Source organism: Hoplias malabaricus, chromosome 1 (genome assembly GCF_029633855.1).
Source record: "Hoplias malabaricus isolate fHopMal1 chromosome 1, fHopMal1.hap1, whole genome shotgun sequence".
Lineage (NCBI taxonomy): Eukaryota > Metazoa > Chordata > Actinopteri > Characiformes > Erythrinidae > Hoplias > Hoplias malabaricus.
In genome coordinates this window covers 28800195-28816873 of record NC_089800.1, presented here as the reverse complement: position 1 = coordinate 28816873, position 16679 = coordinate 28800195, and the positions used below count along the sequence as shown (strand labels likewise).

At 43.3% G+C, this 16679-nt stretch overlaps 1 protein-coding gene across 2 annotated transcripts in view; it reads right to left on the bottom strand.

The window, feature by feature from the left end:
• Nucleotides 1-1072: 1072 nt before the first annotated feature.
• The window catches only part of aplp1 (amyloid beta (A4) precursor-like protein 1), a 74864-nt gene continuing 59257 nt past the window's right edge, over nucleotides 1073-16679 (bottom strand). Inside the window, exons 5-17 of one of the 2 annotated variants that reach the window (XM_066661354.1) lie at nucleotides 15959-16149; nucleotides 15389-15714; nucleotides 13327-13454; nucleotides 12354-12428; nucleotides 12036-12194; nucleotides 11262-11390; nucleotides 10603-10702; nucleotides 10033-10200; nucleotides 9246-9269; nucleotides 9086-9153; nucleotides 8373-8438; nucleotides 8014-8157; nucleotides 1073-4678 (exon numbers count right to left, since the gene is read on the bottom strand). In XM_066661354.1, coding sequence (XP_066517451.1) covers nucleotides 4580-4678; nucleotides 8014-8157; nucleotides 8373-8438; nucleotides 9086-9153; nucleotides 9246-9269; nucleotides 10033-10200; nucleotides 10603-10702; nucleotides 11262-11390; nucleotides 12036-12194; nucleotides 12354-12428; nucleotides 13327-13454; nucleotides 15389-15714; nucleotides 15959-16149 — 1677 coding nt within the window. In that variant the 3' untranslated portion in view covers nucleotides 1073-4579. The remainder of the gene's footprint in view (nucleotides 4679-8013; nucleotides 8158-8372; nucleotides 8439-9085; nucleotides 9154-9245; nucleotides 9270-10032; nucleotides 10201-10602; nucleotides 10703-11261; nucleotides 11391-12035; nucleotides 12195-12353; nucleotides 12429-13326; nucleotides 13455-15388; nucleotides 15715-15958; nucleotides 16150-16679) is intronic. The other variant, XM_066661363.1, reaches the window with a different exon arrangement.

Here is a 16679-nt window from a genome sequence, read left to right as displayed (position 1 = left end):
AGCAAGACAATGACTCTAAATACACAAGTTGTTCTACAAAAACTGGTTGTAGAAGAACACATTTAAGGTTTAGGAATTGACAAGTCAGACAGACTCCTTACCTTAATCCAATAGAAATGTTGTGTAAGGAACGGAAAACTTTTATGGGAAGAAGTCCACCAAAATATGATAGCTGAAGCTGTTTTGTATGGAGGAATGGGCTATGTATGGAGGAATGGGTTTATAAACTTTTACGAACATTATTCAGACAGTCTTTCTTAAAGCAACAATGCAGTTGATGGATTAGTCAGCGAGTCTGTCACCAAGTGTCCACCCAAAAGCACCTGTTCTCTTGTTGATTCAAGCAAGAATTTCAGAGTGATAAGGGAGCTTTCAGTGGCTTTATTTGCTGCAGTAGCTGTTACAGGAGAAGATCAGACTACACCCATTTCCTCACTGCGTAGAATTACATGCTCCTTAATATGACATCATTGATCACAGCAGTTTCCTCTTACGGAAGCAGTGTGAAGCTGATACATTAAACCACATAGAATCAGTCAGTATAATATCAGTAGAAAGAACAATTACACCACAGTGGCATGCACTAGTCATTTATAAACACACACACAAACAAGAAGGGAAGAAGACGAAAGTATGAAAAAAATAAAGTATACAGATTGAAGTAAGTAAATAAAAGACAAAAGGAAGTGAGAATGGAAGAAATGCAGAAATAAGAAAAGAAAAATAAAGAAAGGGAAGCAGACAGAAAAAAGAAGAATGGAGCAAGAAAACATAAAAGTAAAATAAAAAAAATCTGAATGAAAATACAAAAGAAGTAAAGAGAAAAAGAAAGAAAGATAGAAGGACATAAAAGAAGGAAAGAACGAAAGGACAGAAAGTATGAAAAAAAAGAAAGATGAGAAAGAGGTGAGTGTGATGGGCCCTCTGTGGTGTGTTGCTGACTTGTGTCCAGTTATTCTAGGTAGGCTCTGGACCCACCACACAACCCTGATCATGATGAAGTGGTTACAGAAAATGAACGAATGAACAGATGGCAAATTCAAAACAAACACGTCAAACAGGTTTTGTGGGTCACTTGTAATTTTATTAACATTTGAATGTAAGTACAATCAGCCAAAACCAGTTCTCAGATTGCTTGCTCTTTACATTGCATCTCAATTAATTCCATTCCAAATACAGTGGAATCAGAATGGCCTTCCCTATCGGAAGCGGAAAATTAGAAAATATGGGAAAACAGCTTATATTCTGCAGTTCATCAATGCAATCAAATCTTCTTAGCTGTGGCAAGGTCTGTGAAAACCTTTAAAGCACTGGTTCACCAAATATTTCTGTTTCAAACCAGCATTTTCTTACCTCATTATTAATGTTAAATCACGACTACTAACTTAACATCAGAAAATCATGTGTCGTTTTGTGGGTTTCATCATTCAGTTACCTTTCCAGACATTCATCATATGTTCAGTACATTTCAGAGTAAATCTAGCCTCGATGTGATCCCATACGGAAACACAGGAAACATGACAGCTCTACAGAACTTTTCTAATGCGGTGAACCGTTTCCGTAAGTGCATGAAAATGAATTTGGATGCAGTTGTGCTTAGTTTCATAGCCCAGTTAACAAGCTTCTGTTCATTTTACAGTCAGATCCTTTCGATATGTACGGAACCCAATGAAAACAGCACCAAATTGTATTCGTGAGCAAAGAAGCATGACCCCGAGTCCAATTGAGAATGACGTATAAATAAAAAATACATATAATTACATCCAAAAACACAGCATTGAAAAAGGCAAGAATGCAGCAATTAAATCTCCATTACATTGTTTACATTTCCATTGGGTTGGGAGACAGGTGGGGTGTGGTGGGGTGTCTTTACAAACTTCAGCTCATTACTATAGAATACACTGCTCTAACTCTGCTAAATGCTGGTAAAAATAATAAGAATAGAGAGAGAGAGAGAGAGAGAGAGAGAGAGAGAGAGATCAGGATGACACTTTAGGAAAAGGATCCAGTATCAGGACATGGAAACACATTCATAAGACAGTTCTACTGAAGGCGATGCGTGAACATTCAGAAATTTCAATGCACACTTAATACAGAGTTAACTGTAATGTTCCCACCGTACGTTTTATGTGACACAGATGGTGACAGAACAAGGGTTCATACAGATGAACTCTTTAAAGATAAGCGGGTCACGTGCGCCTTATAAATGTGCTTTATGCCTTGAGTAGCATCCTTTAGATGAAATGTTTACTGAGTCTTTGGGACAAAATGAGCAGGTGTGTCCTCTTCTAAGAGACTGATTATACTACTACATCATGTAATGGGACTGTACATGTCTATACAGGGGATACAGGGCTACTTTCTACATGTTACAGTGCAGCCACATCCATTTAAACGTAAAATATTCCATTACGAACCAACCTGTGCCTCCTAACTCACTAACATTACTCCACTAGTGAAGTTTGTTAAAGGTATTACGGTAACTGAGTAGCTTAAAGGAAGACTCCAGCATGTTTAAACCTGACCTCTACTGGACTCTTCTATCAGCACGTTTCTCCTTATTTATAACAGGGCTGAAAAACCGTGGACTCAAGATTCGCTTCTAATAGAAGTCAATGCCATTTTACAACTGTGTTTCCAGCGAATAAGGGCTGTGTGTTTTCCAGCTCTCCGTGCTCAGCCATAGGCAAGTTAGGTTGCAAGATGCTGAACTATTCCTTTAAGTCATTATTTACTTGGTAAGTTACGCTGATGAAAAAGTGCTCGTCAGAAAAAGGTAGCGATAGTTAAAATTGTTTTGGTTTGGGTTACTCAGATATGTCATTATTTCATGGGAAAGAGCAAAGTCAAGAAACTTTAAGTTTTTCTCAGCTTTTCCGAAAGCACTATCCTCTTCCTGTATTCGGAGCAAAAGATGTCCTTTCTACTTTAGGTGATCGCTCAGCATTGTGTTTGTCTTGTTTATTAAAACGGTTTCATCACAGAAAAGACACTGACATATCTGACTATCGTATCATGTGCTAGAATCGAAATAGCGACCGACAGACGACAATATAAACCTCCGCTATCGAACACACTGGAACATCTCACATCAAAGAAAGTCTTCGGACTGGAACTTTACTCCCTTCCACCTTAAAAAAACCCTTCCAGAAGAGACTTATTTATCGGCAGCTTTCAAACTACTGGATGAAAACAGAGAGGAGCTTAGTCCAACTAAAACTACTCACAACCGAGAGCTAGCAGACTACGTGGCACATGTTCCGGAGAAAACGAAGAAGAAGAAAAGCTCATGGAGTCGAAGTTTCTACCTAAAGATACATTCAGTCGAGTTTACTGTGTCGTCGTCTTGTGCTGGTTTATACAACAGTCCGTTTTCATTCAGCCATGTTAGGAAATAGTTTTTTATTTTTTATTGTTTTTTTTTAATTCTCTCTCTGTGTGAGCAGCACAAAGTCATCTTTAAAGTTCGATACTCCACACACCGCGTCGATACAAATCAACAATTAAAAACGTCAAATTGTTTTAGTTAACTTCAGTTATATACAAGTTATTATTTTTTTTTGTCTAATTGTGACGTTTTAAGTTCATCAGAAAAAAAAGCAAAAAACAGGAACAACACAATTACGTTTATAGCTTCATACACCAAATTTCAGCATGCTCTTCTTTACAGTAATGGACTGTAGGTTACTCCGATCCTCGTATTTTTTCATCCTTTGAAGCAGTACAGTAAATTATGATCTGAAAATAACTTGAGCGCTAATTGATCACGTTTGTGGCTGGTTCGGAGCGATGATGATTTTGGATGCTTTTTTTTTTTTTTTTTTTTTTTTCCAGGTGAAAAATGACATAGCAGAGTGAGAAACAGCTGAGAGATGCTTCTCCCCACTCGCTGACCACTGACCTATCCGTCCCCCCTTATGTGTTAACCCAGAGAGCTTAAAAATGCTTTTAACCGACTGTTTTTTAGGGTTCGGCCAGTTGTTGGGGCCCATTTAAGTTTCCATTTACACCGAAAAATAAAAACAAAATATAGTTTTTCATCCTTGTCACAGTTACACTTGAAATCATCTTCTTTAAAATGAGAACCGTTTTGAACCGCAGTGGTGTATGACATTGTTTTAAACACAGATTCCACTCTGAAGGAGTACTCCAGAAAGAGAAACTATTTCAGTGGATTTTCAGTGGGTTTCTGGATGATTGTGTATCAGCATGTGTTTGGACAGCTGTACAAAGTACTGCCAGGTTTCAGCATCCTCCTAAACCAAAAACAAAGGAAAAGAAAACTTTTGGGCCTAACACATGCACACTCACACTCACACACAAACACACACATACAATATATATCCTCCTCTATTCTTCTCTCCAGGATTTTGAGAGCATTTTGGGTTAACGTTTTAGTGCAAACACCCTATATTTGCGTGACATGTTTGGTTCTGTCGTATTGATTTTTCATCAGTCATGGAAACGTACAGACGGTTTAAGGGGGAGGGGAGGGTTGCTATGGAAACCCCTGTGAGGAAACAGGACGTGAGCGTAGAGGTGTGGATATACATATACTTATATATATTTCTATTCTCCTTTAGTTCATTTGCTCAAAGAATTTGTAGGTGGGGTTTTCATAGCCGTGGTTCTGCATCTTACTGAGCTGCCTCTCCTCTGGGGTCAGCATTGGATCAACCTGATGAGAGAGAGAAAGAGAGAAAAGAAAACAGCAATGGTGATTTGTCTCAAAGCCTAATTTTAAATATCCATCCATCCATCCATTATCCACCCCTTATCCGGATCCGGGTCGCGGGGGAAGCAGTCAGAGCAAAGAAACCCAGACCTCCCTCTCCCCAGCCACCGCCTCCAGCTCCTCCAGGGGTATACCGAGGCGTTCCCAGGCCAGTCGAGACATGTAGTCTCTCCAGCGTGTTCTTGGTCTGCCCCGGGGCCTCCTCCCCATTGGACATGCCCGAAACACCTCACCAGGAGGCATCCGGACCAGACGTCCAAACCACCTCAACTGGCTCTTCTCAACGAGTCTCTCCTGGATGTCCGAGCTCCTAACCCTGACTTGAGGCAGGATCTCACTTCCAACCTGGAGAGAGCATTCCACCCTCGGACTTGGAGGTGCTGATCCTCATCCCTACCACTTCACACTCGGCTGCAAACTGGTCCAGCAAGAGCTGGAGGTCCCGGCTCGATGAAGCCAACAAGACCACATCATCCGCAAAAAGCAGACATGGAATCCTTAGACCACCAAACCGGACACCTTCTGCCACTTGGCTACGCTGAGAAATTCTGTCCATAAAAATTATTAACAGAACCGGTGACAACGGGCAGCCTTGACGGAGTCCAACTTACTGCCAGCCATACGAACCAGACTCCTGCTCTGTTTATACAGGGACTGGATGGCTTGTAGCAAAGAGCCCAGTACCCCATACTCCCTGAGCACCCCACACAGAATACCCCGAGGGACACGGTCGAATGCCTTCTCCAGATCCACAAAATCCCATGCACCCTCCAGGATTCTAGAGAGGGTAAAGAGCTGGTCCTGTGTTCCATGACCGGGGCGGAATCCGCATTGTTCCTCCTGGATCCGAGGTTCAACTATCAGTCGGATTCTCTTCTCAAGTACCCCCGCATAGACCTTACCGGGGAAGCTGAGGAGTGTGATCCCCCTATAGTTGGAACACACCCTCCGATCCCCCTTTTTAAAAGTGGAACCACCACCCCAGTCTGCCAGTCCAGAGGCACTGCCCCCGATGTCCACGCTATGTTGCAAAGACGTGTCAGCCAGGAAAGCCCCACAACATCCAGAGCCTCGAGGAACCCGGGGCAAACTTCATCCACCCCCGGAGCCCTACCCCCAAGGAGTTTCCCTACCACCTCGGCCACCTCAGCCCCAGTGATAGACGAGCCCTCCCCAGGATCCCCAAACTCTGCTTCCTCTGCAGAAGACGTGCTGGTGGGATTGAGAAGATCCTCAAAGTATTCCTTCCACCGCCTAATGATGACCGAAAGTCGTTTTCCATGTTCTCACCGAACTCCTCCCACACCCGAGTTTTTGCTTCAGTGACAGTCGAAGCTGCGAGCCACTTGGCTCCTCGGTACCTGTCGGCTGCCTCCGGAGTCCCCCGAGCCAACCAGGCTCGATAGGATGCTTTCTTCAGCTTGACAGCCCCCCTCACCCGGGGTGTCCACCACAGAGTGCGGGAATTGCCACCCCGACAGGCACCGACAACCTTGCAGCCACAGCTCCGTTCAGCCGCCTCAACAATGGAGGGCCCACTCGGACTCAATGTCACCAGCCTCCCCCGGGATGCAGTCGAAGCTCTGCCGGATGTGGGAGTTCAGATCTTTCTGACAGGTTCCTCTGTCAAACTTTCCCAGCAAACCCTCAGCACATGTTTGGGCCTGCCAGGTCTGTCCGGTGGTGGCGATCAAGGTGGTGATCAGTTGACAGCTCAGCGCCTCTCTTCACCCGTGTGTCCAGAACATATGGCCGCAGGTCCGATGATACGACTATAAAGTCGATCATCGAAATGCGGCCTAGGGTATCCTGATGCCAGGTGTACTTGTGGACACCCTAATGCTCGAACATGGTGTTCGTAATGGACAAACTGTGATGGGCACAGAAATTCAATAACTGAACACCACTCGGGTTCAGATCAGCGGGGCCGTTCCTCCCAATAACAGGTCTCACTGTCATTACCCACGTGAGCGTTGAAGTCCCCCAGCAGAACAATGGAGTCCCCAGAATGAGTGTTCTTCAGCACCCCCTCTAGGGTTCCCAAGAAGGCATGGTACTCTGAACTGCTGTTCGGTGCATAAGCACAAACAACAGTCAGAGCCCTTTCCCCAACCCGAAGGCGCAGGGAAATTACCCTCTCGTCCACTGGGGTAAACCCCAACATACAGGCGCTAAGCCAGGGGGCTATGAGTAAGCCCACTCCTCCCTTACGCCTCTCACCCTTGGCAACTCCAGAGTGAAAGCGCATCCAGCCCCTCTCAAGGAGATTGGTTCCAGAGCCCATACTGTGTGTCAAGGTGAGCCCAACTATATCTAGCCGGTTCCTCTCAACGTCACGCACCAGCTCAGGCTCTTTTCCCCCCTGAGAGGTTACGTTCCATGTTCCAAAAGCTAGTTTCAGTAACCGAGGATCAGAACACCAGGGCCCCCGACCCCGGCTGCCACCCGATCCACAATGCACCAGACCCGGATTACTACCTCTCCCACAGGTGGTGGGCCCATGGGAGAGTGGACCCATGTAACTCCTTCAGGCTGAGCCCGGCCGGACCCCATGGGTGAAAGTCCGGCCACCAGGCGCTCACCAAGGAGCTCCTCCTCCAGGCCTGGCTCCAGGTTGAGGCCCCGGTAACCCTACTCCGGGCAAGGGAGGCTGTGTCCATGCTCTTAATTTTATCCTTGTCTTTATGATCACTCTTTGTCTGGCCCATCACCTAGGACTAATTTGCCTTGGGAGACCCTACCAGGGGCTAATGTCCCCCAACAACATAGCTCCTAGGTTCACACAGGCACGCAAACCCCTCCACCACGTTAAGGTGGTGATCCACCTTATATTTAAATATTTCATTTCAATTTCAGATGACACTGTATACATTTTTCTACATGAAAATAAATTATGTTTTTTTTTTTTTACATGCACATGACATTGTATGTTGCTCTGTACGTACAATAAAGCAGTCACTGTAGCATTTCTGGGTGGTATTTGTTCATTTACATGTATGCACATGCTGAAAAACTTTACTGAAAAACTTGCTAAGAGTGAAGAAGTAAGAAGTGGTACAAAAAAAATGGAAATGACTGATATACACTGTAGCATTTAACTGAAAGGTCTCGGGTTTGATCGGGGGATTTTAAACTCCTTATAGCTTTATACAACTGACCAGTTAATAGTTGTTACTTTAATAATGTTATCAACTTTACTGTGAGCTGTAATATTTCTTAATCAATGCATCATCTTCAGGTAAACTTTTCACATTAAGTACAGACCAGCATTTTCTCACCTCAACGATGCCGTGGCTGATGGTGCCGTATGGTTTACGACGGACCAGCAGCAAACTGATTACCATCACCATTGCAATCGCCACAGCTACCACAAGCAGCCCCACCATCGCACCACGGTTGAATGTCTCCAAAACGTCCGGCTGCTGGAGAGAGAGAGAGAGAGAGAGAGAGAGAGAGAGAGAGAGAGAGAGAGAGAGAGAGAGAGAGAGAGAGAGGATGATCTACTTTGTCTACTGTACCACTGTCTACCACTGTGTGTTTGCAATTGTTCATCTGTGGGCTCTCAGCAGAGACAGAGCACACCTTTTAAAGTAATAGTTATATCACATTTCATACTTAATACTTGGTACACACTCACCAGCTCATCTCTCTGGATTCCTGAAGATTTATAGACCACCTGCTTCAGCTCCAAAGAGGTGTTGATCTGAGAATCAGAGATTAAAAATAATAAAAATAATTAAAATGTTTGATAGTGTCCGAGTGTATTTACCGCCTTAATCCAAATCAAATGTGAAATATGGCTTTATTAAAAATAACATAATTAATATCTTTACCTTCTTAACTTTCAATGCAAGTCAGTGTAAAAACATTTTATTTCCAGTCATTTTGGAGCACTTCCAATGGTCCATTCATCATGAAATTTTCATGAAAACATCATGACAAATGGAGATACATGCTTTTAAATAGAATGACAGTGATGCCGTTCTAAATACACTGTGGTGTTACTTACAGTAGAAGAATATATAAATAAATCAACTGAGTACATATAATTTTAGTGACATATATCATTTTGTATGAACTGGATGACTACCGAATAACAGAGACCTCTAGTGTTCAAAACCCTGTACTGCATCAGTTTGTCCAGGGTTGAACTATGATTTCACGTTACTGAATGATCTATGAACATGACTCTAAAACACAGGGCAGGGCAGGGCAGGATGTTACAACCCCTCCTGTGTGTGACTGTGGTTGATCTACAGGCAACTATCGAAAAAACAATGTGTTATAAACAACCATATACATTTTATTTCCAGTGCAGTTATGCAGCTGTATGTAGAAATGTTCCTTTACCTTCTCCTCATACTCGTAGGTGGGACCTCTCTCAGACGTGGTGTAATCGTACTCATCCACAGCAGACACTGGGAGACAGAATAAACCCTCGTTCATAAATAAAACACAGACAATAAAGCAGTGTAAATACACCAACGCAGAGCAGAGCCAGGAGCCTTACCTTTCTTATTACTTGGCTGTGGGTCTTCCGTGGGCAAGAGAAAGAGAAAGAGATGGGCAAGGAAGGAAAGGTAGACCGAGTTATATGCAAAGAAAAAGGAGGAAAAGAGACACATTAAAAGCAGAGAAAGCAAGAGAAATAGAAAAAAGGAAGAAGGACAAAAGAGCAGTCAAAAAGAGGCAGAATCGGAAAGTGGAACAGATTAATACCAAGAGAAAGAAGGAAGGTAGAATGCGCACATCAAAATAGAAAGGACGAGAACAACAAAGACGGAAAGACAAAAAAAAAGGAAACAAGGACAGCAGATAGAAGGAAAAAGACAGAAATAATAAAGAGCTCAGAACAGTGTTTCTCTGTTGTACACATCAGCCTTGAGTCAGTCTCTCGCTCTGGAGTCAGTGTCTCTCTTGAGGAGGGCAATGTGACTCTTACTACACTAATTCTTTTGTAATAATTTGCAGATTAATAACCGTGAAATGTCATTACTGCCTTCAGAATTGATCAAGGTCTTCAGGCTGAATTTTTTTTCCCCCAATAAAGTGCAGCTGAATGAAACTGCTCCATATACTCCATAGAGTGGATCCCCTACATGGGGTGGCCATTTTCAAAATTGGTGTACAAAATCTCTGTCATATTAGTACCTTAAATCTATATTGTGTATGTGTGTGTATATGTGTGTGTGTGTGTGTGTGTGTGTGTGTGTGTGTGAGAGAGAGAGAGAGAGAGAGAGAGAGAGAGAGAGAGAAAGAAAGAGAGAGAGAGAGAGAGAGAGAGAGAGATGCTGTACCTATGCGGGGTGGGTAGGGCCTGTTCTGGAACTCTCTCTCCTCCTCCTCTTCATCATCTTTCTCTTCTTCACTCTCTGCAGGAAGCAGCTCCTCTGTGGTCCGAGTCTCAGAGAATGAGGTGGTCATCAACTCACCGATGTCACTTTTCTCTGTCCTCAGTAACTCCTCTACAGTGTTCAGAGACAGTCAGTCAGTGTGGAGCAAATCTTATATGTATAAATTTTAATATTTCATCCTGTTATTTAAAAGAAAAATCCCTCAGCCTCTTCCTGCCTTTCCAAAAATGGTCAAAAGTACAGACACTCTTTGTGTTTTCTGCTGGATGGTCTTTTATTTGGATCAATTTTATAGACAACCATGTAAAATACAGTGTATACTAAAAACTAATCAAATATCTTGGAGCTCACTTAACAGCTCCACACAGTTCAGTGCGATGACAGTCAGAGTCTAATAGCTCCAGTGGAAAAAGACACAAACCTTAATCCCCAGCCATGTCCTTACAGAGAAAAACTGCACATATTAATTTGAGTGAACTATTGGTATAAAAGAGAAGGAGGTGAGGGACATACGGATCTCATCGTGGAGCTCCTCGACCAGAACAGGGACTTTATAGAGCAGAGCCAAACTCTGGTTCATCCTCTCCTCAATCACATGAAGGTGAGTGTACACCTGCAAGCACACCAACCATGCACATTTACTCCAGAAATAACAGCCGGATCATGAAGAGTGAGCTAACACGGCAACTAGCCTTGTTCTCAAGGACAAAAATATGTGGACACCTGATTATCCAGCTAAACGTGTATCAACTGTGTGGTAACCGTGTATAGACTTCTGAGAACATTTCTGTGAGGATCACACTTCGAGCACCAGTGAGGGCGGGTACAGATATTGCATGACTAGTTCTGGATCACAAACACCACGCCGACTCATCCCAAATGTAGATAGTCACTCCACAGCACAATGCTGAAGGGCTTTATACCACTTTAGTCCACATTTGGTATTATGCAAGGTGCTCTTAGGCTCATGTGCAGATGCTTCACAGCATCCTGTTTAATGCGTTTCTATACAAAGTGTTCATGCACAATTATTTATTATGGTTTAGGGTGGATACACCTTAAAGTAACAAAGTTACTGGTGTCTACAAACGTTTAGTCTACTAACATTTGCTCAGATTCATCAGACAGAAAGACAAACGACAAATGGCTAAATGCTGGTAAAAGCTGGTCACCTGGAACTTCATCTGTTCTGCTTTCTGAGGGTCCGCAGACTCGATGTGCTGATAGTGACGCAGGGTGTGGCGGCGGTCTTTCTGCTCAGCGGCGAGATAGCGCTTCAGAGCCTGCAGCACACGCTCCGGCTGAGAGTGGGGTGGGGGACACAGACAGAGATTTGTTAAAGTTAGTGTAAAGTTGCGATTAAGGCCAGGCTAGTGGTTCTTATGGATAAGGTTTGTGTAAAGCCTGGCCCACACTACAGGATAATCAGCCCGTTTTTGGGGCCAATTCAGTCCTCCCGACAATCACGAGGGGTCTCCCGATTGTGAATCGTAAATAATAAAACATGTTCAATATTTCCGACTTAGAATCCTGTAGTGTGGGGTGGACGCAGACTCTCGGGTGTGACACGCCACGTTAACGTCAGGCCTGAATGATGATAAACCAATGAGAGTCAAGCTGGGATTATTTCACCGCCATCCACCCTGTTTGTTTACATCCAGGCTGTGTCTGAAATGAGCGGAGGGCTGTTACCGAGGCAGTATTCTGAAGGAAAAAGGTGCAGAGTTGTGTATGTATTTAAAGATTGTTGCATGTGTTTGCTTCAATATCTTCAAAGTGGTGATGATTCTGGCGAGGGGGCGCTAGTGTACAGCTTCGGTTACAGACAGCACAAAATGAGGAATCTGCTGCTTTCTGTTTCGGACACAGCCCTAGAAGTCTGTCCCCTGAAACCATGGAGACAAAACTGTGTGTGTGTGTCTTTCTCTGTGTGTTGTGTGTGTTACCTGTGGAGGATCGCTCTGTACAGCGCTCAGGTAGCTCTCTAGGGCAAGTCGGCGGTTGTTGTTCAAAGTGGCCACAACTCTAGCTAAATGTGTCTCCACCAAACGCTGCCTCTCTCCAGCCACCTGCTCCTCCAGAGTCTGCAGAACTGCCTGGAAATGCTGAGAGAGAGAGAGAGAGAGAGAGAGAGAGAGAGAGAGAGAGAGAGAGAGAGGGAGGGGGGTTCTGTCATATTCACAGCTCTTTATGAACAACTCTTGGCATTATTTTTCAGTGGAGTATATTCCCATGTTCCTGTGTGTGTTAATGCTGGTTTCTACCTCATTCAGGGCTTGGCGGTCAGACTTGGGGAGCTTCTTAGACTGGTTATCAGCCTCTGCCCACTCCTTCATTATCTGATGCACACACACATTACATACTCATGCTTAATTGTTATTCAGAATATAAGCTATGTTGTAGAACACGGAAGTTTACATGAAAAATAGAAAAAAAAAAACTATACAAACAGAAAGTACAGGGTGGGCCATTTATTGGGATACACCTTAATAAAATGGGAATGGTTGGTGATATTAACTTCCTGTTTGTGGCACAATAGTATATGGGAGGGGGGAAACTTTTCAAGATGGGTGGTGAACATTTTGAAGTCGGACATTTTGGATCCAACATTTGTTTTTTCAATGGGAAGAGGGTCATGTGACACATCAAACTTATTGGGAATTTCACAAGAAAAACAATGGTGTGCTTGGTTTTAATGTAAAACTCTTCACACACTGATAGCAACACCACAGGAGAAATGCTAGCACAGGCTTCCAGTATCCGTACTTTCAGGTGCTGCACATCTCGTATCTTCACAACATAGACAATTGCCTGGGCAGCACTTTGAACACATTTTATAAGTGGTCAGAAACTTGTAAATAACTCACGAAAGAATAAACTTACATTAAAACCAAACCACACCATTGTTTCTTTGTGAAATTCCCAATAGGTTTGATGTGTCACATGACCCTCTTCACATTGAAAAAACAAAAGTTGGATCCAAAATGGCCGACTTCAAAATAGCCACCATGGTCACCACCCATCTTGAAAAGTTTCCCCCCTCCCATATACTAATGTGCCACAAACAGGAAGTTAATATCACCAACCATTCCCATTTTATTAAGGTGTATCTATATAAATGGCCCACCCTGTAGAATAACTGCAGCTAAAAATATAATGCAGTAATCCATTGTGTTGCTGTTATTATTAAGGGGTTTACTCTTCCATAAACTGTACTAAGATCATTGAATCCTCCACCTCATTGATGCGCTTCATCCTCCGCTCTTCCAGGTCCATCTTGGCGTTAAGGAAGTTGGCGTGTTCGCTGTCATCGCTGGGCATTTCAAAATAAACATCCACTCCATCTGTGGGGCGAGGAGTGGGCACTGCCATTTAGGAAAGAGAAAGAGGAGAAAAAACATCAATTCATGAACAAGCCATTCAGTCAGAGAGAGAGAGAGAGAGAGAGAGAGAGAGAGAGAGAGAGAGAGAGAGAAATAAAATAATTATTAATTATTAGAAAGTAAAAAAAAGTTAGTGAAACATGTACCTTCAAATGCAATGTATCAATATGTTACAACAACTAAGAAGCCAAAACATTAAAGCCACCTCCTCTTTTCTGAACTCACTGTCCATTCTCTCAGACTCACTGACCATACAGGAGCGCTTTGTAGCTCTACATGTACAGACTGTAGTCCACAACAAGGTAGGTGTGTCTAAAAGCCTGGACAGTGTGTGAACACAGTGTTTAAAAATTCCAGCAGCAATGCTGTGTCTAATCCACTCGTGCTTTCATATGTGGATTACTCAAACAGGGCTGTGCACATCTTGGCATCTGTGTCCACAAGTGTGCAATTTAAAATATCTGAATCCCTTAATTGTCAGGGCATCTACAAAGTTTTGGACATATAGTGTCCACTTTAGCTGGATATATGGCTTCTTCCAGCAGAAGAGATTTAATGGTGCATTTGCAGATCCTCAGTCTCAGCTCCATCTCAAACTCAATAACACTGAGTACTGCTGAGACTGAATCTGTATTGATCTCCACCCAGCTACAGAGTGTAATACTGATGACCCCCCTCCCCTTTTCTTTCTCTGTGTTCCTATTCCCTTCTTTCCTTTTTTTAAATGACTTACTGACTAATTGATTGACCTGTGAATTCAGTTACAGTTGACTGATAAGGCTGAAAAGTCACAGACGACTAGAAGATAATTCAATATCACATAGTAAAACAGACTCTTTCATTTTTCAACTTTAAATTGTATTTAAAATTCAGATTGTATTGAGCCGCAAGCAGCCAGCATGTTAAAGCAAAACTAGATAGTATTTTTTTACCCTAAAATTTCAGTTTGAGTCAATGTGACGCTCCACCGAGCAGAGATTTTTGTCTGCGTTTTGACCTCCCGTCTGCACGAAAACTGCGTTTTAGGTTGGTGAAAACGATTTCAACAGTTTTCAAAAGTGGAGATATTTGAAAACATCATTGTCTTTGTTGTAACATAGATGAAGATAAATGGATATTTCCAGAAACACTGACGTCACACAGCGTCACAGGCTGAAAAAAAAAAACGTACTCACTCCCTTTATAGTGAAGTACAGAAGTCATTAAACGATAGCATAAATGCAGTTAGCACTAGATTTCAAATTCATTCATTCATTATCTGTAACCACTTATCCAGTTCAGGGTCGCGGTGGGTCCAGAGCCTACCTGGAATCATTGGGCACAAGGCGGGAATACACCCTGGTGGGGGTGCCAGTCCTTCACAGGGCAACACACACTCACACATTCACTCACACCTACGGACACTTTTGAGTCACCAATCCATCTACCAACGTGTGTTCTTGGACTGTGGGAGGAAACCGGAGCATCCGGAGGAAACCCACACGGACACGGGGAGAACACACCAACTCCTCACAGACAGTCACCCGGAGCGGGAAGCGAACCCACAACCTCCAGGTCCCTGGAGCTGTGTGACTACGACACTACCTGCCGCCCCTAGGTTTCAAATTATGTAATTTAAATATAAATGATGCTATATTAGAAATATATTATGCCCTATTAAGATTCAGTAATTTCATGACTTTCATAGTACATTACATAGGGAGTATGGAGTGATTTGGGATTAATCCCTCTGTGTTTCTCTCATGTGATGTGGTGCTTTGATGCCACTTTTTAAGAGGTACTATAGGTACTGGACGGGCATGATAATGCAGCTGTTTTCATATTCATCTAGACGTGGATATTTTCAAACATGTGGCTTTAAATTCATCAACAAGACATTAGGCTAAAAATCATCGGAGGTCAGTGTGGTCACTCACAGCTGTCCCCGCGAGTCTGGGGCTGTTGTGTCTGGGACTTTCTGAATTTATCGCTGTAGAAGTTATCCAGGTAATCCGAGGCCTGGTAGGGTGCAGAGTCAATGGAGTATTCGTATTCCTCTGGGTCCTTCGCTGTTGCGGCAGGCACTTCTTCGTCTTCCTCATCTTCGTCGTCCTCATCTTCCTCCTCTGCCTCAGTCTGCTCCTCCTCATTGGCTTCTTCTTCCTCCTCTTCCTCCTCCACTGCCTCCTCTTCCTCCTCCATGTCGTCCTCCTCTATGTCTGTCTCGGGGGATGGGCTTGGAGTGGGGGGCATTACCTTCACACTGATTGTGGGAAGAGTACAGAAAGTGATGACTTTATACATGTTCATAAAATGATTAATGATGTCCATATCTGATTGGATGGAAGAGGCAAGTCTTGTGGTCTATCTATAGCTTTCTGCTGCCCACCAGTTAACAACAATTGTCAGCTTGCTTTATGATGCTGGACCTAAAACTAATATTGACACATATCGACACACCTTAAATAAATATATATATATATATATATAAGCTGCAGTTCTCACACCTTGTGGCCTCTTTCTCTCCAGCCACAGACACTAGAGGTGGAGTTGCCCCCTGAGAAGGGTCCTCCATTTCTCCACGGCCTCCAGCTCCACTTCTGCCTGGACAACACACATACTCAACCCCCCGGAAACGGTCACCACATGGCAACAGCATCCCATAACTATGGAGCTCCAGGCTATCAGCCGTACATGCCTGCAGAGAGAGAGAGAGAGAGAGAGAGAGAGAGAGAGAGAGAGAGAGAGAGATACAGCGTCCATCATATAAAGAGATAGAAAGAGAGACAGACAAATAGAAAAAGAACACCTGAAAGAGACCCAATAATCCAAGTTGGTGTGATGCAAGTGCATGTACAGATTTAGGCCGCTCGGCTCCATTGGAAATTTGGGGTCAGTACACTCGGCCCAAACCGCTGCTTTTATAGGAATGTTCTGCATTAAACAATTTTCTGTTCTCTTTTTTCTCTAACTGCTTTTCCACATAAATGTGTCACAGAGGACGACTCTTTCCAAACCTTTTACAAAGTGTTTAAGAGCGCTGAAATTTTAATGAGCCTCCTGTCTAAGGAACTGCACTGTAGACTGAGAAATTAGCTGTAGTGGGTTTAACTGTGCTGAACTAATGCTGTGAATAGGGAGTGAACTTCAGTGGCTTCCACAAGGCTCTCATTAAAATAGGCGGGATAAAAGAAGCACTGGAATATAAAGTAAATGAATAAAGGCTAT